The sequence below is a fragment of the Anoplopoma fimbria genome, chromosome 1, assembly GCF_027596085.1.
Source record: "Anoplopoma fimbria isolate UVic2021 breed Golden Eagle Sablefish chromosome 1, Afim_UVic_2022, whole genome shotgun sequence".
Lineage (NCBI taxonomy): Eukaryota > Metazoa > Chordata > Actinopteri > Perciformes > Anoplopomatidae > Anoplopoma > Anoplopoma fimbria.
Genome location: NC_072449.1, coordinates 7,302,027 through 7,327,286, shown reverse-complemented (window position 1 = coordinate 7,327,286; position 25,260 = coordinate 7,302,027). Strand labels below are relative to the sequence as shown.

The window sequence follows — 25,260 nt, the reverse complement described above, 5'->3', positions numbered from 1 at the left end:
AGTCTGCAGAAAAAGTGTGGGATGAGAGGGTAAGGCAGGGGGGATGATGAGGGGGAGAAGGGGAAAAGACCCCCGGGGGCAACTAACACTAGAATAGACTGCTAAAAACGAATCTGGCAAAGACTCAACAAATTACTTGTAAATAGACATAAAAAGGGCCTTATAGAGTTCCAATTAGCTGACATGCCTCATTCAATGTGTGAAGCGCCGACTCTCATTTAAACAACAAAGAGAGATGTATATCATGATCGGTTACAGTCCGCAGTATTATCTCGTCTAATCGACTTGTGGGGGTGTAAGTGCGTGAGGCGAAACTTTAACCTATTTGGGCATCAGCGGGTTAAGGTGCCAACAAAATCAAGGGTTCTATCGGGCTTTGATTTGTTTTGTATGCATGTCTTTCTTTTTAGCTCATCCCTCTGGTTTGTCGCCATTCTGCGTCATTTACAATCATAAAAACAGATCACAAGGGTCTTGGCTGGAAGGCTAAACAAGGATCAGGGAGAGTTGTGTCACTCCTCCTACAGCAACGCCATTCGTTGAACCCCAGATGTTCTGGCATCTCCACTGGCTGGGCGCTTTTATCTGCCAGCAGTACACTGGGGCAACATACAGTTCATGCTTGTTTTCACCACTCGCTGATGTCTCGACCTCGACTGGAATGCACAGCAGCTGTCCCTCCTTTTGCCCATGCAACCAATGGCTGTCTGGCTGTTTGTAAAATTAGGTCTCACAGTTTTTTGTTTTTTTTATTCCGACTTGGGCTCCCCCCCCTCTCTCTATTTTCTCTCTCTCTCTCTCTCTCTAAAGAAAGAAAGAAGCCTCGCACCAGGCTGGAGACAGAGGACAGACAAGAGCCCCTTTGCTTCTTCATATGATTCAATTAGGCATGTAATAATATATGGCTCTCTGTTACTGTGGTGGTGAACAAACAGAAAGTTATTCATACGAGTAGGAAGTAAAAGTAGAAGGTAGAAGAGCAGTGAATAAACATAGTTTTACCGCCTCAAATAAGACTCCACAAGACTCCTTGTCACAATCAGTTTGCGTATCAAAATAAAAAGAGCGGTTTCACAATGTAAATAAGACCTGAGCGAGCTGTCTTTATGTGCAAGTTGCTACTGACAGCCGGGTTGTCAAGGCCTTTGGTGAGCTCACATTTTTTCTTTTAAGTATTCTTGGTAGTGCAAAAATGTACATGCTGCAAACTGGTGCAAACTGAGATGGGACCAGGGCTCAGACAGTCTGCGCTTTCATGTGAAGGGCAGGGGCCAAATGTGGCAGTTTATTTGAGCTGGATCGAGCAGAGTTTTCGTGCACTTTCGAACCGCTTACGCCCCTCCCTCTCCATCGCTTTCATTTACAACCCAACCCCAGCCCCAGCCTGTGCAGGCCACACAGACTTGAACCCACTTTAGCACTAAATCCTCCATCAAAGACACTCAACACCATCGTGCATGAGAACCACCATTAGGCACTCTGAAGAGAGAAATATGTGTACCATGATTATAGAGCAAATCAAAATGTGAAGTGCAACTTGTGTGATTTTCTTTAGTTCTTCATTTGAATTACTTGTTTCTCCTGTTCGAAATTAATGTTAAAGTGGCATTTTTCAGCAATGTAAAGCAGAACAAACGTCTTCTTAGTTTGTTTCTTTTTCTAGGGCTGTCAGGTTACAGTGCAGCAGTTTCGATACAGCACAAATAAAATTTGCAACCGAACAATTTCGTTTCTTAACAGTGCTTTGTTGTATTTTTGTGAATCAGAATCGTATAGAACATGCATCAGAGCTAACAGCAAGGTTGAAAGGAAAACAAAGGAGCTCAGAGTGCAGCGATAGTAGAGCAGCCTCCGTGGTGAGTGATCCATGTGAAAGTTATCTGCGGCAGAGCTAATGTACAGTGTGCATCCATTAGTGAGAGAGAGGCGAGCTTGGTTCTAGACAATCTCTAGTAAATGATGAAGTCCTGATAGGATTTCAATGCCTGCGAGTCCCATTAGATACAGAATGGTCAGTACGTTCTGAGAGTTAGAGCATCCACAAGTCATCACTTTCCACATTAGACGGCGTGGGTCCGTCCACAAAATGAGTCCCATCCACTTAGCTCACGAGATGTGGGAGTGGGCGTAAATCACATGCAACATTATGGCATTTCACTAACAACTAGCACGAGTAAAAAGAGCGTCTGGATTGAAAAGCACCAAATGACACCAATTGCTCCCAATGATGTAGAGGGAATAATAAGTCCATCTATTCTAAGAATGGCTGTTGAAGTGAGACTGATGTTGAGTCTGGATGTACAGTAAAAGGTATTGATTAGCTACTCCCCTCTTACCATGATATGAGTAATGGACGGGCTGCTGAGTGCGACGACCATATTTTCCCCAAGGCATCCTCACTGACAGACTGTGCACCGCCCTGCCCTTGTGACCAAGCCCCCCCCCCCCCCAACACCAACCTTAGACCGGGGTTCTGTTTGGCACCTTAAGCCGTTAAACCGACACACATATCAACACACATACACACACACATGAACCAAATTAGCAGCCTTTTTCGTCCGTGCTGCAGAGCGTGGGTGTGAAATTGGGAATTTTTTTTTTATAGCGGCTAAGGCCAAAGTCTATAGAGCTGGAACAGACGGGGCTGGGCAGGGCAGGTTTAGGGCTGGGGAAGATCCTGGGTGGGTGAGGGATTCGGGGCGGGGGAGGGGGATGAGTCACCAGACTGTAATATGAGCCCATCACAGGACCAGAGCACCGGGGGTGGGCACAGAGGGGAGAGAGAGAGAGGTTGAGAGAGAGAGAGAGAGAGAGAAGACAGAAGAATGAATGGGAGGTCTCATAATGCTCCCTCTCTTCTGCTGGTCTCTGGAGTGACATCACAGTGGGATCAGTGCCATCTCCCAGCCTCGGGCGGAGACTCGGTTCATTCATAAAGCCTGGACCGCTGCCTCCGCTCGGAGTGATGCAACGATACAAGCAGAGCAGGCAACCAGACCCAACAAATGGGGGACAATATGCTTTCTATCATGCCATTAAGCTATAAATAGACCTACAGAGTCCGTCTAATGGGTGGTAGTGTGTGTTGATGTGAGGAAGAGAGAGTCGGCTGTTAACAAAAAAAAAAGAAAAAAGAATGACATCTAAAGGGCTATTCAAAGCTGGGTTTTTGAAAAGTGCAACACTTTTAGGGTCAAATTATCATTTAATTTATATCATTTTCAAAGAATGTTGTGATTCATGTCTCCTTCTCTAAGCCATTCGGTAGCTGAGAGTATGATGGGCTTTATTTAAATCAGCAGAAGAGTCACTTTCCTGTGGCTAAGTTGCCACTTCCTGTGGGAAGTGAGGTGAGTTGTGGGTTAAGGCGAGGGTCATACCCTTCCTAAATCTCCCTACATGCATACAGGTACGTATCAGCGGGGTCACGACGCGGTGCAGTGAAAAGAAAAGGAGGTCTTGGCTACCTGCCAAGGGCTTATAATCGTCTCTTGAAAGCAGACCGATCTATCCACGAGCAGACCAGAGGTGGCAGCGGTATCTGAGAGAGCCTTTGATGGAGATCCCTATCTGGACCCCTGGTCTGAGAACGCGGGGTCATAAACCCGACCGACATGAAGGGGGCCCATTCAGTGCCACTGGGTGATAAAGTGGTGTCTGAGGGCTGCAGCGGAGCGAGAGAGGAGGGGTGGCAGTCTGGTTTTGAGAGGGGCTCTTGTTCGCCCAGCCGCTCCGCTGTTTAGATTTCCATCTCAATGCCAATGACCGGGAGTATATGTGTTGGCGTAGCTCAAGCCGAAGTCAAGAAGCCAGACCAGACATAGACCCAAGCCTGATCCAGCGGTAGGACAGTGTTAACCTAAAAAGATCATTTTGCACAAACCAGGACCATCCTACCATCACAGGCAACAGTGCTGAAACACCCGTTTTTATTCTTAGGTCTCCACCACTGGCTTCTGGCTGCCCTCCTGAAGCACAAGCCTGCGGTGGTGTAAGGCAGCTGTATGGGATGAGGCGGCTACTGCTGACATCTGTGTCTGGCCATGAAACTAGAGTTGTCCAGGATCATCACCACCACAGACATATCGGCTACCGAAGCAGACAATAAGTGAGACTAATACCCCCTAGCTGCCTTGCTGTCTTTCTTTATCCCACTCCTTCCATCTCTGAAATCGTATTAGCTTATGATGTGAAAGTGCATTAACTCCACTGTTTATGCCAAAGTCTCAGCGCTTGATACGACATTACGTCTGAGTTTGAAATGATACGCGCCATCAGCAGCAGACGCTAAACATATTTTTGCTAAAAGCTTGATGGAACTCCTCTACTTTCCAGAACAACGAAGGGAAACAGAGACAAAGCGATTTCGGCAGGATTTGGCTCCTTGGGGCTTATTTAACTGCAAGCGTTGTTGCTCTGTGATCTAGAACAGTTTGAAAAGGCCTGTTTTTTTTTGTTTTTTTTAAGATATGCCTGAAGTATTGAAAAGGTTGAGCAACAGTCATGCACTTCTCACATCATATTGCACAACCTTCAAGTTCTCTATTACTTGGAGAAGGCAGACTGAAAACGTTGTGGAAAAAGCTTAAAATCCAGCATGCACTAAACCACAACACAGAGAACAGAGATCTGACAAATCTCACACAACTTTATGGTTTTCCGTGACATCAATACATGTTATCTATTAATAATGAAAGCAAAAGGATTTGACGGTCTTGTTTTATCCAAGACAGGCCAGCGCTGTATTGGAGAGTGCAGGTGGTGCTAGTCGTAGCTGTATCCGGGCTAGCTCCTCTCCCAGGCTCCGTCCCTGTTGTAAACAGACAGGGGATGCTTTGGGGGAACTGTTTAGGCGTTAAACCAAACACACGACATATCTGACAAACAGTTTACTCTCTGTGTTGCATTTTTTCCACGAAACATGGTGCCTGCCCAATTTTTTTTGGGGTCCAAACTGATACATTCCACAACCAGTTTCCTGATAAAAATTGTGAATTATGTGGGACGGAACACAGCCACACATTCACACACACCCAAGGAAATGTTTGCCCCTCGACTGTTCTTTTGCGCAACACATACGCGTGTAACTCTTGTAGTGGCTGGCTCTAATTATACATATAAGAGCTTGTTGCTTGTTTGAAGGCAAGCTATGGGCGACAGATGGATACTTGATAAATAATTTCCCCCAGACCGCAGTGTTTTCATGTTGCGTGCCTCGCATTCCACCTCTGTTTTACAATCACTAATGTGCTTCTCACAGCTTTCTTGTTTTCCTCTAATGCGACCAAAAAATGACTTGTGGTTCTAAGTGGCAAAATGGTTTCAGCTCAGGATGGAGGAATTACGCTTCTATTATAAGATCAGCGTCGACTCCATGGCTAATAGGAGAATAAGAGATCAAACATCTGGCCACACCTCTTCTTCCTTTATCTTATTTTAGATATGGCTGTTATTTTTCATGTTGCTGTGAAACACCTCAGCTTTGGCTTACTTGGCTGCGTCAAAATATGTAAACCACGACGAGATAACTGGAAAGTTGCAACTCATGTGTTTTGCAATAGATGGAAGTTATTTCCTAAACATACGCTGTTCATTGCAGATGTGTTAACTCACAATCACCTTGCTTTCTCTATCTTCCTCTCTCTGCTTCAATCTGTCTCTCTTAGACACACACACACACACGCACAGACTGTGACTCATTCCATCAAAGAATGACTGGACTTCAGGGGATATCGTGCTGCCTCATTTGACAATGTGACTGGCCATGATGAAAGCAATGACCATATCTTGTAGAATTCCTGCGCAATGACTCAATATTGGTCACGGTTACCCAGTAACTATACAGAAAACAAACACATTTTAACCAGCGAAGAGAACACCTCAAACGAGCATTTCCGTGAAGCCAAAAGATAATTTCCCACCAACACAATTTCTGAAACAGAATATTGTCAAAGTCAAATTCTAATAATGCTTTCGAATATGTGGGCCTACAGCAGACATAGTAAGAAAAGGCAACTCATTTCCATATTTAAAACATGCAGATATCAGAGACCTAAGGCTTGGCAGGCAATGGAATCCAGCTGCTTTTACTCTCTCAGCTGAACTCCAGAGGCAGTTTAAAAACTTAGTTCCTCTCCTCCACCACTTCCATGGCTGCCAGAACACATGTGCCTCCCATTTGACTGCGTCACTGAGGCACGACTCATCGTGAGCACCAAAGAGTCTCACCTACACAGAGGAGCTAACCACCCACGTGCACACACACCCTTCCCTTATCTTCCTTTGCTTCGGTCAGGCCAATCAATCAGCACAAGTCTGATGCTGTAGGTCGGACAAAAATAAAGCCTGTGTCTGTAACCCATGTGTTCACCTGATTACAAAAGCAGCATGCTGACTCCAAAAACAGGTGGTGTGCAGCATTCGCAGACAAAACAGAAAACAAGGGTAGAAAATCTGGAACATACACTGAGCAAAAATGAGTGACATGGCCTTGTTGAGGACAGCTGAACACCCGCTGTGAAACAAACCCGCTGCCTTCTAGGACACTGGACTGATTCTTAAATCAGGCATGTTTCTAAACCAGCCCAGTTTCCATTCCATTATAGGAAACACAATTCCTAAATGTGGAACCATAAAAACAGAAACAATAAAGGTCTTAAGCACTCTTGACAATGTTGGGATGCGTGGGAGGTTATGGAGCCATTTCGGGGCAGCGTCAGGCCAGTTAGGCCTCACAGTCAGACTCGTAATGTAGGGAGGGGAGAGGCCTGTGGTATCAGAAACCAGCAAGCGAGCCTAGTGTCGGACAGCCAGTGGCGTGTGGTGCAGCAGGCGTCTAGCGCCATGACTCAGGGATTACTAGCAAGGAATGACTGGGGATGGGACACAGTGCACTCACCAGGAACTCACTATACACCACATCAAGGTGGCGTGCGAGAAAACCCATGTGGCCAACAGAAAGGCACTGGAAACAGGGGAAGAAAGGGAAAGGAGGGGGAGGAACACTTGATGAGGAATTGTAAGAGTGGGTGGGTGAAATATTGAAAACGATTTTTCAAAAGAAAGCTTGGTAATGCTTTATTTCACCAGCCAAGTTACATATTTTCCTTTGTTTTGCTTGTTGGCTTTTTGTGGAATGTGAGTAAAGCGAGAAGCTGTCATTTTGATCTCTAATTATTTTTTACCATAACAAGGACCATTCGCCACCATCCTATCGGCCGCACCTTTGAAGGCCTCTCTTTCTCCATCCCTCAAGCACCCAACCCCCCCCTCTCACTCTCTCACACCATATGCTTACTATTTAGCAGTCTGCTGTATCTGGTGCTAACACGCCTTGCTTTATGACTAAGCTTTATAAGCAAAAGATTAAGGCGTGTAGTCACCGGGGAAGCTTCAAGATCGGACCCACGCATTATAATGGTTTTATGTTTATATGGGCAACACAGCAGATGACGGGCTGAATGTAGAGGCAATTAATGAAACCCATCTGAGCGGAAGGACAACGTCACACTGTGGGATCACTAAGTAAGGCAGAAAAAGAGAGGAAGACAAGGTCATTGTGTTATTTCTACTTCACTGTTGTCAAGTCTGACCAATACTGGAAGCGTCCAAAGAGGAAGCTGGTATCAGTTGGCCTCTAGGCACAGTCATGGCCTGGTCAAACACTTCTTTATGACATGTAAGTGATGCACTGGACTGACTAATCAAGTGTAGGCCATACCGTCCTCAGTTTGACACAGCGCACATCAGATGAAAAAACGAACCCGGTTTGCTCCGATTCATTGACAGACCACATCTAGAGAAGCCTGGATCACCCAAACAGTGTTTGCACAGCTGCCAGGCGGCTACGCACACTCAAACATTGGCATATATTACACTGTGCTACTGAAGGAGTGCTGACACCGACACACCGAAGCAAAAACCTGGAGCTTATGTAACACCCTCTGTTCTGACACAAGCTAACCCTCCCCGCACCATACCAACATGGGGAAGCACCTTTGAACATGAAAAAAAAATCAGTGGAGCCCTTTCTAAGAGTCATTTGTGTGGCATGGCCTGCATGTGCTTGTGTGCATAGCGTATGTGGCGGGCGTGGAAGGAGATGCCTTATAAGGGCTCTCAGAAGAAGCTTCAGGCATGCCAGTTACAACAAACAGCAGTGTTTTGATCAGATAAAAGTGAGCCTCCCACTCCAGCTCCCTGTATGCCTCCATGCATGCCACCCAGCAGGGCATGCTCACAAACATTCCTGTCAGCCATTGAACCCCGACCTTCAGGCCTGACGAACGCAGAAAGAAAGTAAAAGAGGGACGACTCACTCATGTCTAAGGCGGACAACTCCTTGCATTGTAAATGATTGACAACTCTCTTGCACATTAGATCTATACTTGGATAACCTCAGAACAATAGGCCTCATTCACCAACAGTTCCTAGGAACAGAGTTCTTCTTAAAACCCACTTAAGCAGTTTTCAGGAATACTCTTGCATTCACCAGTCTCAATATTGGACTTATAGGTAATGCAAGGGACCATGAGAGAACAATTGAGTAAATATAGCAAGGTATTTTTTTTATATTTAAATAGTTTTAGACACTTTATGATTTTACATTCGGTGTGGTTTCCAACATACGTCATACTTCAAGATTTTTCCACGTAAACTCTATTTCAAAATATTTCTTTCATAATTGATCATTTTTACTTCATTTGCCGTTGAAATATTATAAACTTACCCCAACCTTTTTAGACTTTTGGCCGTTTCAATTTCTGTTTGTCAAGACGGCCCTGCAGCTTCATGTCCATACACAACCTCACACACTAAATAAGAACTTCACAACACTCTTGCTCTTTCATGTCTGTGATTTCACAATCCAACACCTTCCTGGTTAAACGTGTCTCTGTAGAGCTGACGGTTTTGTGATTCTTTCAATAATAAGCTACCAAGACCTGGAAGTAAAGTGTGCTGTGTCAGGAATTGACAACTATAGCTGAACAGAGGAATGAAAGCTTTGAGGAACTTTAGATGCCCTGTTTGGGTGCACCTCTGACCCTGGCACAGTGTGAGCGTTTTAAAAGGAGTTACCTCCACTGGAGAGAGAGAGAGAGAGAGAGAGAGAGAGAGAGAGAGAGAGAGAGAGAGAGAGACAGAGAGACAGGCCTTGGGTAAGCCAACACTGGCTACACTTCCGTCGCAAAGGTAAACAAACAATATAGTAAGGTGGGTTGAAGCCATTTAAGGCTAGTTGGTTATGTATGTACAGGTTGCCAATAACTCTGCGCTTGCTTGTGAAAAACTGAGCAGCCATGTCCATTGGGACAGCTGCTGCTTTCCCAATTCCAACAAATCAACAAATGCATTCTGGGTTAGCATGAAGCACTTATCTATTTCAGCAAGACGTATAAGCAAAGAGCCTGTCATGGTCCTTTTTCGTGCATGCAACACTGAACATCACTGTTGTGTCCTATTGAGATCAGGAGCAGCCTTGGACATGTGTAGGGCACTTATCTACAGAGCATGCTAATAGCAATAAGCCAAAAGAACAAAGTGTGTCTGTGTGTGAGAGACAGAGTTGGGGAAAAAAAAAAGATTTGTTTGTGTGAAGCTGTGAGCTGCTCCTTGGCAGCCTCAGCCTGACCCGAGGAGTGCACCCCATAGTAAGCGCGAGCAGGAGCGAGCGTTGCAAAAATGGTTTTGCAAGATAGTGCTACGCTTTGGCAACTTAACTGCAGCTGTCAGCACTTTTTGTATGCGAGTTTGTGAGATGTGTATGTGCGGATATACACTCTGCAGGTACTGACGGTGAGGAGAGGCTGGTTAATGTGGTGAGTCACAGCCCCCTTAGTGGGTCAACACTAGCTATTAGTATCAAATTTCCATGATGCGTCAATGCTGCTCGCTGCTCCGTTAACGGGCTCAACGCCACCTGAGCTGCTAAAGCACAGGGGATTTGTTAATGTAAAAAAAGCTGCTAGATGCAAATCACCCAAACGTGCCACCATGTGTAAACTCATTCTGGGCATGAAAGAAAAAAAAAAGAGAAGTGAAACCACACAAAGGTTTAAATCCAAACACTGCTCACAGTTGTGGGCTTCCCTCTATTTGCACCCGGACTACCCCTGGAGCAAGCCAAGGCTTCCAGGCAGCTGGGTCAGAGAGGCAAGCCTCAGCACTGCAGATTCATCACCTCAGCCTGCCTCTCCTTCCCTCTGGAAAGTCAGTTTCAACCACCGCAGGACGAGGAGGAGGAGGAGGGAGGCAGAGAAGGAGGGAGGGAGGGGAGGCAGAGGAGACAGCGGGGTTGGTGGGGAGGGCAATGATTAGGCACTACTGCCGCTCTCCCATGCCGGCTGGGCAGAACGCCCTGGCCCTCCCAGACTGGCACTGAACATAGGGTCAAAGATGAGTGTTTAGATGGGGGAGAGAGAGAGAGAGAGAGAGAGAGAGAGAGAGAGAGAGAGAGAGAGAGAGGGAGATCGGCAGTGAGATCAAAGCAGGAAGAAAGAGAGAACATCAAAAACTACAAAGCATGAATTCGAGCAAGACACGTCCCAAACAAAATATGGCAGAACTTAACATTCACGCCTGTTCATGTGAAGGAAAATCAGAAAGAATAAGTAGTGTGTCTGAAAGTGTCATCTACGCAAACTAGTACACAAAACATGAATTAAACCATTTGTTACAATGTGATTTTGCCTACATGGCATATTTCTGTGATGTGTCAACAAAAGCAAACAATTACTTCACCATAGTATCCCTTATTTCACACAGATCATCACATTGTTAATTCTAAAAAAGGCACAGCAGTTATGATTGAACAAATATGACACACACACACACACACACACACACACACACACACACACACACACTGGTTGTGTAGTATATGCATGACTGTAGAGCCTCAGGCGTGATTGCATTTAAGTGTTGCGTGTTGTCCAATATTGAGCAACCGACAACGTCTTCACACTGACACATGCGTTCAGGACTTCATGTCCCCGACCGAGAATGACCGATGTCAACATGCGCGTAATCCGCCGGCAGCCCCGGCACCGTTAACCGGGGGGAGCCGCTCGGGAGGACCGTGGTGGGTCTCCTGTTAACTGTCAGGCGCTCACAGAAGAGTTGTACAGCAGACTACTCACCGTCCATTTTTTCAGCCTTTATGATTGTTAACGTCGGTTTCATATCGACAGCTGCCGTCATGACCATCAGATCAGTGTGCCTTGGGTTAACGCCGCGTCCGTCTCCAAAAAAAAAAGAAAAACACGCTCAGGATAAAAAAAAGAATTAAAAAAAAGAAAAAGAAAAGAGGTGGAAATGTTCTCTTCCTTTTGCGCTCCGGTTTAATTCTACTAGCTGGTTGTTATTATTAGTAGTATTATTATTATTTTTCTTTCTTTCTTTCTTTCTTTCTTTCTCTCTCACACTAAAGAAAGAAGAAAAAAAAGGCTTCAGTTTTCTTTTGCTCCTACACTTATCTTCTTTCTCTTTTTCCTCTTTACCTCTCCGGTACATGTACACACACTCCCCTCTTTTCCTCGTTCTTACACACTCACTCACTTCTTCCTCTCTATCTCTGGCGGTGGGCGTTGCATGCATTGCGAAGAGAGCCGGAGTGCGACGACAGCTGAAGGGGGCGGTGTTATCGGGGCTCACTTGCCAGTTGATTCACAATTCAATTAGAATGACCCCCCCCCCACACACACACACACACACACACACACACACACACACACACACACACACACACACACACACACTCACACACACATACATATATACACGCACACACAGGCACCACCACCTCCCCCGCGCCTCTCTGTGAGAACCTACTAGTACCAAGACCCCCTCCTCCTCCTCCTCCCTTCACGTCATCAGACGCGGTTGGGAGTCTACATGTTCCCGCAATTTGCTCGCGTTTTTACGGGGATGAGGAAACACTCTGGAGATGTGAGAGCTGCTGAGAAAATGAGCTGTGGTGTGATGCTTCAACACGTTACTTCCCAAAAGTGATCATTCAAAAGCTCCATACTTTTATGCTTACAAATAAAAACAATCAAGTTTTTTTTTAAAAATCATGAAAAGATAAAAGGGTCCCTGAATTCAATTGTACTTTATGGATAGAATCATACTATAGGGGGGGCAAAAAACTGCATGGAGATATTTATAGAGGGCAATATGTCTTTTGAAATGGTTTTAGATCTTAAAATAGCTCCGAACGGTTTAGCTGTAGCCTGGTTTATGTGTGGAGGACCGTTAACTAAAAGGGGAGTCCGGCCTGTCTGTGTCCTATATTCGTCCAGGCTTCCTCATAACTTGTAACTCACCCTCATAAACACCTCACAGTATTTCCTGTTCACCTTGTACTGATCAATTAAAGAAACAACCATGTCTTTTTTTTCTTTTTTCTTTCTTTACACAGCTGTATTCGTTATTAGTAACAAATAGGGGTTATTATTATGTTTACAAAATATTCTTGAATGAAAATCAGATATATACGATATATGTCAAAAATCAATCGAACTGTGTCTCTTGAAAAGATCATCGTTGGAAATTCAGTTTGAACAAGGCGAACTGTCTGTTCTAATTCTCAGTTTGTATTGCTTGTTCTATACTTTGTGCTTTCTTATCTACAGTAATCAGGAACAATGGCCATGCCTTACTGGAAATTGAATCAGGAATTTGTTCTGCCACTGGAAAAAAACAAATACAAGAAAAATATTGAGCTTTTTAGCCACAGCAAGACTGCACTCTGATCAAACCAATGCTGCTCACCTCCCGTTGCAACAAAACACTGTAATAACAGATTATAATAGTAATTCCCACTCCTCTGGAACCTGCTGCTTTTAAACAAGTGCACGGAATTGATCTCCAGCAAGCAATGCTGAAAGGTTAGTGCATATCTTTGATCGCTAATGAAACAATGCAAATGGTTTTCTCTAAAGGCACCAGCCCTCTTTTTCCATAGATACAGCCACATCATATCTTGTTTAGTGAGTCATATGGCACAACCTATGATGCACATCAATATGATACCTCTGCCTGTATACTGTACGCATGTATGCATGGAGGCTGGGGAGCCAGGGATATTGATCACACATGGATTTTTCAACCGGTGGTACTTCACCGGCTCCATTAGCAGCCCCGGATCAAGTTTCATTGGCCTGATAGGAGCCTCGTCTGGGAAGAGTGCTGGTGGGTTCTGTGGTGAGAGGAGCTGCCTCACCAGGGGCAAAGTAGAGGGGGGTGATGGAGGAGAAGAATGGAAATTACTGGGGATACTGGGGAACAGTACCTCTCACTTCATCTCAGTCAGTCACTCTCTCTGACTGAACCTCTTTGTTTTCTGTTAATGAACTCCCTCGTATCTGTTCTTAAAAGGACAGCCCGGGTCCTTTTGTGCCTAAGGGCAGCCATTAGGGGTTTAATGGCGTTGCTGACTAATATCTGGCCTGTCATCACTGTAGGCCACTTCAGACTGGGTTTTTTCTTGTGCCCGTCTTCCCTTCTTTACAGCAATATTTTTAAATACTGCATAGTCGAACTGATAACCCTTTCCTGCCAGAAAATCATTGTTGCTGTAAATTCCTGTTTCCATAAAAACATCAGAATATATATTCTGTTCTGGTGTCTCAGAACATTGTGTTACTGATCTGTTCCTCAGAGCAATGACCATCTCCATGGCCCTTAGACAGCCTTTTGTACAATGACCTTACAGACAAAAACATTTTTTTATGAACAGGACACTGACATGAGGAAAATGGTTTCCATAAAAGAATGTTTAAATATTAAACATTCGGTTTATCTCCATAGTAATCTTGATTGTCAACTGTAGGAACAGTTTGTGTCAAAGTATTGCACAATATCAACCTAAAAAAAACAACCAAGTATTGTTGAAACAAACTGCGTAATTTCCTATTTAGACAAAGGGATTGTTAAATGTCTCACACTCATAAAACAATGCGCCTGCATGTGTACCAGAAGACTTGAGGACATATCAAACAAGTTTTTGTTCCAGTCTCTCTTTTCCCCTCACCTGGCTCATGCTGTTGCCATGGTTTTGACAGTTACTCATTTTGCGTTGCAGCATAGCAGCCCTCGCTAAAGCAGCTTTCTCTCTCCTGCTCGCTGTCTGAGTGTGTCGCTGGCACATCTGTGTTGTCAGCCTGTCTAGATGTAGCCGTTGCACCTGCTACTTTTCACAGAGTTAACTGAAAGGTTATTCGATTTAGAGCAATCCATACAGCTGTCAAGTGATATTTGTCTTTGATGTCGGTGCCCCAGCACCAAGTCATAAGAGTATTTAGATTGACTTAGCAAGGACAAAGTGTGAAACCTCTCAGACAATGGGTAAGGCCTGACAGATTTGGTGTGTTGCATGGATGGACAGCATTTAGCGTGTAACCAATCTCATTTACAGACACTAAAGCACACACTCAGATGGGTGATGGACACACACACACACACACACACACACACAGACAGAAAGAGACAGCAGACAGTAAAACAGTAAAACAGTGGGGTCCTTGTGGTCTATGTCTAGAAGCTCAGTCTCAGCTCAATCTGTGGTGGATACTGTCTGAAGTTGCCACAGGCTGAATGCACTCCTGCTGAGATCAGAGGGTTAGCTGGGACAGGAGTGGTGTATCCCTCTGGGTGTGTGTGTGTGTGTGTGTGTGTGTGTGTGTGTGTGTGTGTGTGTGTGTGTGTGTGTGTGTGTGTGTGTGTGTGTGTGTGTGTGTGTGTGTGTGTGTGTGTGTGTGTGTGTGTGTGTGTGTGTGTGCGCGCGCATGTTTTACCCATGATGTGGGGACATAAATCAGATTACATAGTCACATTGTGGGGACTCCCTTTTTTCCCGGGACAAAAATGGACAATTGCATGTCTCAATGATGTAAATCATCACATTTTAGGGAGATGACTTGGTTTAAGGTTAGGTTTAGGTGAAGGTTAGGGTAACAGCTAGGGTTAGGATTAGGCTGGTTAGGGTAAATCTCCAGTAAATGAATGTAATGTTTCCAAAAGTCATAAAAACACATCTGTGCGTGTATGTGTGTGTGTGTGTGTGTGTGTGTGTGTGTGTGTGTGTGTGTGTGTGTGTGTGTGTGTGTGTGTGTGTGTGTGTGTGTGTGTGTGGCAGAGAGTGTGTGTGTCTGTGTGAGTGTGCACGCTCGACTAAATTGTGTGCGTGTAAGTGCAAAGTCGCAGGGCCTCCCTGAACAAAGGCTCAGCTCTTTTCTGAACAATTAGCTTCGCTAAAAAGGACATCTCTTCCTCCATTAGCGGCACCACGTGCCCCCCATCACTCCATTGTGCAGATAATTCAATTATCCCCACCCCCCTCCGAGTCTCTCTGCCTCCCAGACCTCCCTCTTCTCGTCTTGCCCTCCCTCCTCTCTGTTACCACCACCACGCTCTCAGATAAAGCTCCACTAGTCCCTGGAGCTGAGGGGAAAATACATCAGTCTGGGATTTTAATTCATTTCTCATTAAATAAATGAAGGTTGTACATTACAAAGTACACAATAGCGACACTCAAAAGAGCTGTACACTCTGAAAAGATAAAGATCTGGCTGTGGTAATACAACTGCTGCTTGGTGTATGTTCTTAACTGTTGAATGTTCTTTATATTTGAGTGATAATAGGGAATAATTTACCTTCACCTACTATAGGATGGACTTGCTTCAACAATGAACGCACATTATGAGACACAGTAAGAGGTATTCACTCTTACCATTACCGGTAACACTCATTGTAGCTAACATTGTGTGACTAGTGCTGAGCTCACGACATAAACATTTAAACAATGGGAGGTCTCTCTTAGGATTCATTAAGGCGCCACCTTTCCTGATGAGCTGGCATCTGTTGCATCATCAGCCGTCAGTGATTTTATGTGTTTAAGAACTGCATGTTCTCCAACTGAAGTAGTTTGTAATTAGTCACTGCGCTATCAAGAGGAACTTACAACACTAATACTTGCATTGCCTTGCACCAAAAATAGTACAGCCAACGGTCAATGAGCACGTACATTCAGTGCCTGCCTGAGAGAAAAGTCTGTCTTTTTAGTCAGTATAGTTTGTATTTGTCATTCAAAAGGGAAACCGTAAAACCTTAAAATGCAGATATAAGTTACGTTTTCATGATATTAACATAAAAAAAGCAGTGTTTCCCTAACGTTAAGACACCACTTTTGCAATTATTTTGAAAAAAACCCCAATAAATGACTCATCAAATGGAAAAGTTTTCGAACCGGAAATTATTCTTTGAGATGATTTTGCTATAGTTCCGGAAAGCAGTGCTTTGAGTTTTGGGGTAGAAATTTCAGAGTGATTCTACTGTAAATGCCGATTTCAATGCGCAATGCAACCGCTTCTCAGAAGTCTGATGTGGAAACTCAAATAGTTCAGATTGCTAAAAATAGTTCAACATCTACAAATCTGCAGTGTCGTTGCAACCGATAACCTTTTTCCTTTGTTTATTGACTAACACCTCTTGCCTCAGAACTGTCATCCCACTATGCAGTTCAAATCTAGGACCATGGCAGCCGTGCAGCCCATTCCTCCACAGTTGTCTGTCGCTTTTCCGTGTTTTCCACTCTTGTTTTGTTTTATTGTTCGAGGGGGAAGTGTGCGCCGGCCTGATTAGCATCACTGTTTCCTCCTTTCCCATAACCCCCCAGACCCCCGCAGGCTGCCTGTTTACTTTTGAAATAAAAAATGGGCCTGCGCCCGTGAGGACGTGCCCCTCATCAGAGGCGAAGCCCCCCCCTGACCTCCCCCCTTAAAGGCTCCACATCCCAGATCCTCCTCCCCTCTTCTCCTCTCCTCCCACCAACCCCAGTCTCAGTCCTGTGACTTATCCCTCTCTTTATCCGTCTTCTCTCCACAAACTGTATTCCGCCCACTCTCCTTTGCTTCCCACCCCGTTCCCCTCCTCTTCCAACTGTCCAGCTGTCAAATCACATCAAATAAAACACAGGCCAATGGTCCCTGAGTGCCAGATCACAGCTGTGTCTGTGTGTACTAAATGGGAGGGCATGTTTAAATGTACAGTGAACCCATGAGTGCCTGGGAGTGTGCGTGCGCGTGTGTGTGTGTGTGTGTGTGTGTGTGTGTGTGTGTGTGTGTGTGTGTGTGTGTGTGTGTGTGTGTGTGTGTGTGTGTGTGTGTGTGTGTGTGTGTGTGTGTGTGTGTGTGTGTGTGTGTGTGTGTGCCTGCTTTACTGAATGGGAGGATGCTGTAATACAATACACACCAGAGTGCAGGGTGTGAATTTAATGAATGAATATGTGAAGTGCGCATCACTGCAGGATGTTGGTGGAGTGTGTATGCATGTGTGTGATTTCTGTGCCTGGATTTCAATGAGATCGTACTCGAAATACACAATCAATCAGTTTTTTTCCACACACACACACACACACACACACACACACACACACACACACACACACACACACACACACACACACACACACACACACACACATGGAGAGATAGTGATTTCTATAATGGGAGTTTAGAACAGGCCCCGTGGTTTGAATGTTGGATAGTGAAGAGTAGAGCTGGGTTAGTGTAAACATCAGCATGGCATGGCTGTTGTCAGGAAGCAGTGTGTGTGACATTGGGCTCTGGGCCAAACATGCAATGGTCCTTTTACATCCAACATCCCCGCCTAACATCTGCTCTGCACTATGTCTTTCTCACACAAGCACCCAATCCATTCTCAAAGAAGTGACTTGAGTTGTAAAATCGAATAACTTACCCACTTTAAAAGTTAAATAAAATATATCAACCCCCATTTCCAAGACAGTGGATACAACTTAGAGAGAAAAAAAGTATTTACAAGTCGTGCTAACAAGTTTTTATCTTTATGACATCTTAATCTCCTCGTAACTACTTTGCCGGTAAAGTATTTTGAAATGGCTGATTTATTTTGTTAGAATTTCTATTTTAGTCTGGTTTTACAGAAAATTTAAAGTGGCTATGATGTCTTTAATGTCAGAAATATATCAAATAAAAATGTGGCAATGTGAAAGGGGTTTCTCATACTGATTATCACCTGAATCTGCTGCTCCCTTCGGTTTTTACGAAGCTTTACACTACACACTTTGTTTTTTACCAGCTCATTGTTTTAGCTTTATTATTTTCGCCAGCAGCAGGCAGCTGTTTTCAGCAAAAAAAACACTACAAAACCCATTGTGGACCACCTGCTCAGCACACATAAATAGTTACCAACTACCTAGTGAACATAGTGGAGAATTTAGCAGTTAAAGAGCCAGATGTTTCCCTCAGGAGTTGGTAGAGGCCAAAAACAGAGCTAAAAGAGAGTAAATACTGGACTTGCATTCGCCAGATTGCCTGAAACACGACTCCCCATGAAAGAATGATGAATGATAACTGCTGGATGTGAAAATACGTAACTGTTTGCTCAGGTATTGCAGGTTCAAGGAATATAGCATAGTTTGTATTTTCACTATTTGTTTCCATGAACGTATTGTTGCTGATGACAGTGAAACTTTCGAAACCTTCATAAAACAGCATAACCTTGGTGTAACCCTATTGTGAAATCATTAGATCATGGTGTTCCAGTATACGCTCATGTGATTGACTAATATGTGTCCTGATGTGTTACATAAAACACGTGTTAGACGGCAAATAATAATAATGATATTAAACTGCCACAGCCTCCTTGGTTACAAGATGAACGGTACAAACATATTACTTCAAAGTAGAAATTTCCCAGTTACCAAATCATTTTCACAGCAGGGGAAAGCTTAAATAGCTGAAATAGTTTGTGTCCCAATCTCTAATTATATACAAATTTAATGAGTGTTCTGAAATTGCAACTGCAAAATATTCAAGGGGAAACCGTGTTTTCAGTTTGTCAGAAATGAGTCAAAGCAACGGCTGCAGGCTTTGAGACTGTGGCAGAGGTTATTTGGCTGCTTTTAAGGTTAGCACAGACTCATAACGCCTTATAATGGTAGCACAAAAACCTCAGTAGCTCTATATGTCACCACCAATGAGAGCTAAATGACTCTAACAACATCTCCAGGTGGCTAGAATGCTCTTAGACCTGTGGTCTGCAAAGCGTAAGATTTAAGAGCGAGATGAGAAAGAAAAAAAAAAGGTCAACGCTCGGTCATTTTTTTCCACTCAGCAATGTTTATGTCAACGGTTTAGCGCTGGGAGCAATGAAGAGAGGGCTCCAAAGGAGTGTGTCTCTGGCAACAAACATCAGCAAATCCCATCAAATCCTGACTCCCTCTCATACACACACACACACACACACACACACACACACACACACACACACACACACACACACACACACATATGCACACTCAGGCCCCCTCCACCTCTCAAGGGACCCAACCAGAGGCTTGGGAAAAAGATGGCCGCCCTTTAGACCCCTATCTTGCCCCCTGCATCCAGCTCAGGGAGGTGACGGAAGAAAGCTTGTGCCCCCCAGCAACCCTACCCTACTCCCGTGGCATGCGTCCCAGTCCGGCCAGCATCAATCACTTTTGAGGACGAGAAGAGGCCAGAGTCAAACGCAGGGAAACGCACTGGAAGGAATGTTCCAGTTTAAAATAAAGCTCGTATGAAGAAAAAAAAAAACGGAAAGAAAAAAATAGAAAGAGAGGATTGGAAGAAGAAAAATGCACAGCATTTGGTTGTCCTCAAAAGAAAAGAGGGAGAGAGACAGAGAGAGAGAAATAGAAGGAGAGAAGGGGTATCTGGTAAAGGCATTGCCCTCAGGGTCAGCATCACCAACATCCCTCCCGCCAAGTTGAGACTGTGTGTGTGTGTGTGTGTGTGTGTGTGTGTGTGTGTGTGTGTGTGTGTGTGTGTGTGTGTGTGTGTGTGTGTGTGTGTGTGTGTGTGTTCTAAAACAACTAAATGAGGAAGTTTAAATGTGTGCGTCAACATCCCAGATATGAATGCTTGAGTGTGAATGATTGCCCATTTAGCATTCCAGTTAACACAGAGTAATTTGTTTGCTTCAAGCTGTTTATTCACAATGAACTATTGAATATTATCTTATCATTAAATGTTGAAGCATGAGGAGTATGAATGAAAAAGAAGGGGAGATTGTGCATTCTTTTATTTTTGCAGAATAACACTTATAAATCTTAACAAATACAGGATACTTGTATGTATTAACGATGATGGAATACGCATTTTTCCTCGTAGCGCATTTGAGGTCAGACTGTTTGTGTCCTTGTCTTACCTGTAGGGCAGAGGTCGTGTCCGTTGGGAACCTCCTGCAGGGGTATGTCCTGGAAGTAAAGGGGCTGTGATGGGTAGTACTGCTGCTGAGGGTGAACCACACCTGGGAGGTGGGTCTGAGGTCCCAATGCCACCCCTCCACCATGCCTCTGGAGACAAACGACACACAGTACGGTTTAGCCTAAGAGAACTTCGGCGCCATGAATTAGACGCATTCTGCATATTATTGAACAGAGGATTTGCTGCTGTGTGCTTGTTTTTATCTGCTTCAACTCGCTAAATTGAGAACAACTGATCAATCTTTAGCTTTGGCCGACAGCTTAACCTTGGATTTTGATGACTTTTTTTTTTTCATTGTTTTCTCGCACAGATAACCGCTGCGGCTAAATTTGACTCATTCAGTTTATCTTTTGCCTTGTTGATTTATCCCGCTTATCACAGAAATGTTCACATAAGAGGTTGCACCAAAAGGGAAGTCTAAAGTCAGCACTTGACAGCAGAGCCAGGAGAGATATGAAAAATCTTTGTGGATACAAGAGATAGTACGGAGGAAGATAGCCACTTTGCCATTTTTAGCATATCAAAGCCTTCATTTGACAACAAACAAGAAACTCAAAGAGATATTGTTGGACGCTCCTGTTTGAAAGTGATGTGAACAGGGGATTGGCTTTTTTCTCACAAGAGTGTATCTGTAGATAACTTGTGCTGCTTTTAACTTACCATGTTTAATACAGGCTATTTTTTTAATAACATTATGAATAATGATATAAAGTCTTGGTAATGCTATATCTGCTATAGAGTATATGCACTTTTCACAAAAGTTTTTAAGATTTAAAAGCAAGGCTTGATAATGTCATATTTGTAACATGCAGAAAGACTCTAAAATCAATGCTTCAGTTAGTCTTATTGATGTTAGACTGTCATATACTATATGTCATATTTGTAACTGACACACTGACTGCCGATCTGATAAGCAGCTCCTGTTTAAGCACTGCAGCTTTTATCAGTAGCCGGCCAGCTTTATGGATGGCAAAGGAGTTTCTGTAGTGGTTTGCGTGGGACGCTGACTTCTCCTATCAGCCCAGTCAGCAAGGGGGGGGGGGGTTAGATAGGCATGGAGGGAGTCACATGGATGATTTATGGATTAGACCAGAGAGACTGACATGATAACATCGACACCATAATACTATTTAGTCAGTTCAAGTGAAGAATAACTTTCAATGGAAAGGTTTATATACAATTTGGAAAATACAGTCATTTTCATTTAGTAATAGTATAAATACTACACTTTAGAAATGTTCTGTATTGTCCATTTTCGTATGTATCTCCAGTCCATAAATGACAGATATTTGAATCATACTGACATAATTCAACTTTCATCTATAATCTGTAATTTATATTATTTTATGGGCTTGATTTTTCTTTTTCCTTTTTGTTGCTGTTGTGAGTTTGTTTCTCCTTCTGTTCTTCTATAGTGAAAAAAGCAAAACACAGACACCAGCATGGTCTTCCACACTTCTGCAGCCAAGATATATTTAGCGCATTCACCCATTAGTTTATTTACAGGCCAAATATTTGTGAACTGAACATATATTTATAGAAAGCTGCATTAGTTTGAAATCAGTTCTGCAATATGCGAACATAAAACCTACATAAAATATATAAAAACAATGAATATGATACCATTTTTTGATTCTGACGTCTGTGACTTGACTGTTCTCATGCAATGCCACATGAATATTTGGATACTTGTACGTATTCATCATCCATTTGTTTAATTACACGTGATTTTAGCCCCCTAATAAGTAGAAGCTGCAGTGTCTAAAAGTAGCAGACAGGTGGAATGAAAAGCACAGGTGTAATCAATAACATTGCTCTCATATGATGTAGTTTGGCTCACTCTAACTGCTTAGGATCTTTATTGAAGTGAGCTGTCGTTATTGTTATCGCTTCTTTGGCAGTCACAAATTTAACCACCTGCCATAAAAAAAAGTCAAATCACTCCCTATTTAACACATAGTGTGCTGAAATTCCCTCCAAATTCTGTCCGACTGCATGCCATTCCAAACAAAAGCTGTCAGGAAAGAATCCTCTGATCAAAATGTGTTGCTTATGTTACAGGTGCTTCAGTAGCGAGGCCTCACGCTGCGCTGTATAATTTATTTTAAACAAAGATCACCTTTGTAGTGAAAGTGGCTCCTGGCATTTTCTTTTTTTAATTGCTACTTGGCTGCTTAAAAACCCTGATTCCCCCCCTCTGTTCTCTGCTTACATTCTTTGTGAAGCATAAGAGACTGTCAATCACAAAACACAGAAAAATAAAACACATCAGGTCCTGCTGCTGTTTGCTTATAATTCATGTAAATGCAGGAGAATAGAGCTAGGTGATCCAGGTTCACCTTTTGCCCAAGTCTGCCCCGGTATACAGTAGTCTCAATTTCAAAGGCAACCCCCACCACCTGAGCCAATTAGGACGCAGGGAGCTGTATCCTTCTATGTTTTCCATCAGGCCAGGGTGGGGTTGCCATTTGCATATAACCCCAGTCTCTTATCCTAATGTGCCGGCGCTCTGCATACAAATGGAGGCATTTATTTTGCCGCTCCTTGGCCTTCACCCTTCAAATGCTCATCTGACAGGAATCCCAATGTTCCCGGCTGCCACTGTCTCTGACTCTGTATTCGGCTGGCTCATTTGGAAAGCGTTAGGAGCCTTGGTGTTCTTGCAAACAGACTGTTGCAGAAGCACTGTGCGGGTGGCTTAGCTGAGAAAAGTGTTATTCAGTGGGGATGGACTGACTCCAATTTGATTGGTTAGTGGCAAGGTTGGAGGCCTGCAGGTCTCAATATTTACAAAATTACTTGCTAAAGAGAAGTGCATCTTGGTGCGCGGTGGGTTACGCAACACGGAGCAGTTCATAAGGGCGATTTCACAGCCTTTGCAATAGGCTCTGTTTCATAACTTTTAACGAAATCATATGGAACAGCATGTACAGATTACAGGCACTATTAGCGCAACTCTGGTGGACTGAACTCAACAGGAAAAAAAGTTAAGATAGACTGTGTTCCTGTGAGGTGATGGAATCCAGAGTTGCTAACACACATACGGCTCATATGCTCCTGCACACATTCCTGCACTACAGTTAAAACACACACACACACACACACACACACACAGACGCACACACACACAGAAGAACGCTCATTCCTGGCCGGCTGTGTGGCAGGTAGCCGGGGCAGCCTTTAACACGGTGGTAATTTACGAGGGAGGTCTTACCATTGCGCCCAGACGGTCACAGGGGTGAAGAGCCGGGTAGGAAGAAACTGGATCCATGTAGTAACTCATCACGGACGCTGCGGACAGGAGAAGCAGGGCCTGCTGAAGGGATCAACACTGCAAACAGACGGGGCAGGGTGCAGCGACCTATCTATCACAAGCTGTTTACACTTTGTGTGCAAGTGTGTGTGTGGTATGTACTATGTGTATGTGTGTGTGTAGGTGTGTAGGTGTGTGAGGGAGAGTAGAGAGAATAGCAGGGAGAGGAACGGGGCCAAAAAGAGAAAGAAGGGGGGGAGAGTGAGACATTAGAGCTGGGTTTCAATAACCTGCAACATCAGCGCTACAGTTTAGAACTGCAGTTTGGGTAAAACATGTCATCATATACAATCTTTATCTGATTTAGGTGATAGGGCTCACAGCAGTGTTGATGTATTTCTTTTAAAGCGAACGCTGATGATTTTTATGTGGGGGAAAAAAAAAAAGGTTTTTAACTGAAGCTAACCCATCTATCAAGAGACTTGTCAACCCCATCTCTTCCCTCACTCCCTTCTCCTTATGCAAAAACTGCCTCCTCCTCTTCTTCTTCTCATCTGCCTCACCTCTTCCTCCTCCTCTTTCTCCTCCTCTTTTTCCTTCCCCTTCCTCTCCTTCCTCCCCTCCTACACAGTTTGATTATCACTCAACATGGTTTACTTGAAGCAGCATCAACAAAAGAGACTGGGAACTGAGCTGAAGGATTACATTAGAAGAGGAATGGCGTATATGGGCAGTGGCAGGTCCCATCCTCCTCACATTCATATGTTAAGCAATTTGGCAAATCCAGTTTGTGGCAGCTGCTGACAGACTGAGGGGAAGATGCGCCACTGCTCAATGCTTGCAGATGTTCATCAGCTCAAAAAGATTCAGAAGCTCTTGTTTCCAGAATAGAAACAGAAAGTACCCCATACACAAAGTGAATAATGTGCAAATCAGTTCTGGCATTCAAGTGCATGCACTACCTTGAGACTTCTACTTAAATGTCAGGGTTAGAGAAAAAAAATGAAATCAATTCTAAATAAAAGAGCTAAGCATTCATATAACCCCAATTATTCATTTTTTTTTGGTATATAAATAGATCCTACTTATACATTGTATATTTTGAGTGATCTTTTTGAAGGCAGTTTTTTTTTCCCACGGGAAATGAAATAATATTGCAGTAAAGTTCATTTAAAAAAAAAAAAAAAAAAAAAAAAAAAGATAAATGCATGCAACTTTACTTTTTAGTGGCGTTTTGATCGCTGCTGCAAGGTCGCAAGAAAAAAATAAAAAAATATATATAAATAAGCAGAGAGATGAAAACGGCGCATCTCAATTATGAAAAAAAAAAAAAAAAAAAAAAAAAAAAAAAAACGCGCTGCACGCATTATGAGAATTCCTGACGGGAGAAAACAGAAACTTTAAAAAAAAAAAAAAAAAAAAAGGCAACACTTTCACTATGATGCATCAAAGGAGCGCACGATAACAGTGCACACCCTCTCGTCTCATCAGTTGTATTACAGTTAATATTGGTGCAATAAAAAACTTTGCACTTACCGACTGCGGTGTGAGAAGTTCCCTGTGCGGTGCTGGAGTGTGACAGCTGAGCGGTGGACTGCAGAGATGCTGTACCTGCTCGGCAGCCAGTCCCACAGAGGAAGGAATATGATGCACACACACTTCTAGTCCCTCCCTCAATCATACGGTGATCCTCTCCAAATTCCGTTCTCCTCTCCGAGT

At 43.7% G+C, this 25,260-nt stretch overlaps 1 protein-coding gene across 4 annotated transcripts in view; it reads right to left on the bottom strand.

The window, feature by feature from the left end:
* ets1 (v-ets avian erythroblastosis virus E26 oncogene homolog 1) overlaps positions 1-25,163 on the bottom strand; it is a 37,981-nt gene extending 12,818 nt beyond the window's left edge. For 2 of the 4 annotated variants that reach the window (XM_054599358.1, XM_054599372.1), the window contains exons 1-3: positions 25,078-25,163; positions 23,503-23,702; positions 20,230-20,377 (exon numbers count right to left, since the gene is read on the bottom strand). In XM_054599358.1, coding sequence (XP_054455333.1) covers positions 20,230-20,377; positions 23,503-23,571 — 217 coding nt within the window. In that variant the 5' untranslated portion in view covers positions 23,572-23,702; positions 25,078-25,163. Of the gene's footprint in view, positions 1-11,138; positions 11,633-20,229; positions 20,378-23,502; positions 23,703-25,077 lie in introns of those variants that run through there. The other 2 variants (XM_054599365.1, XM_054599380.1) reach the window with 2 other exon arrangements.
* Positions 25,164-25,260: the final 97 nt, after the last annotated feature.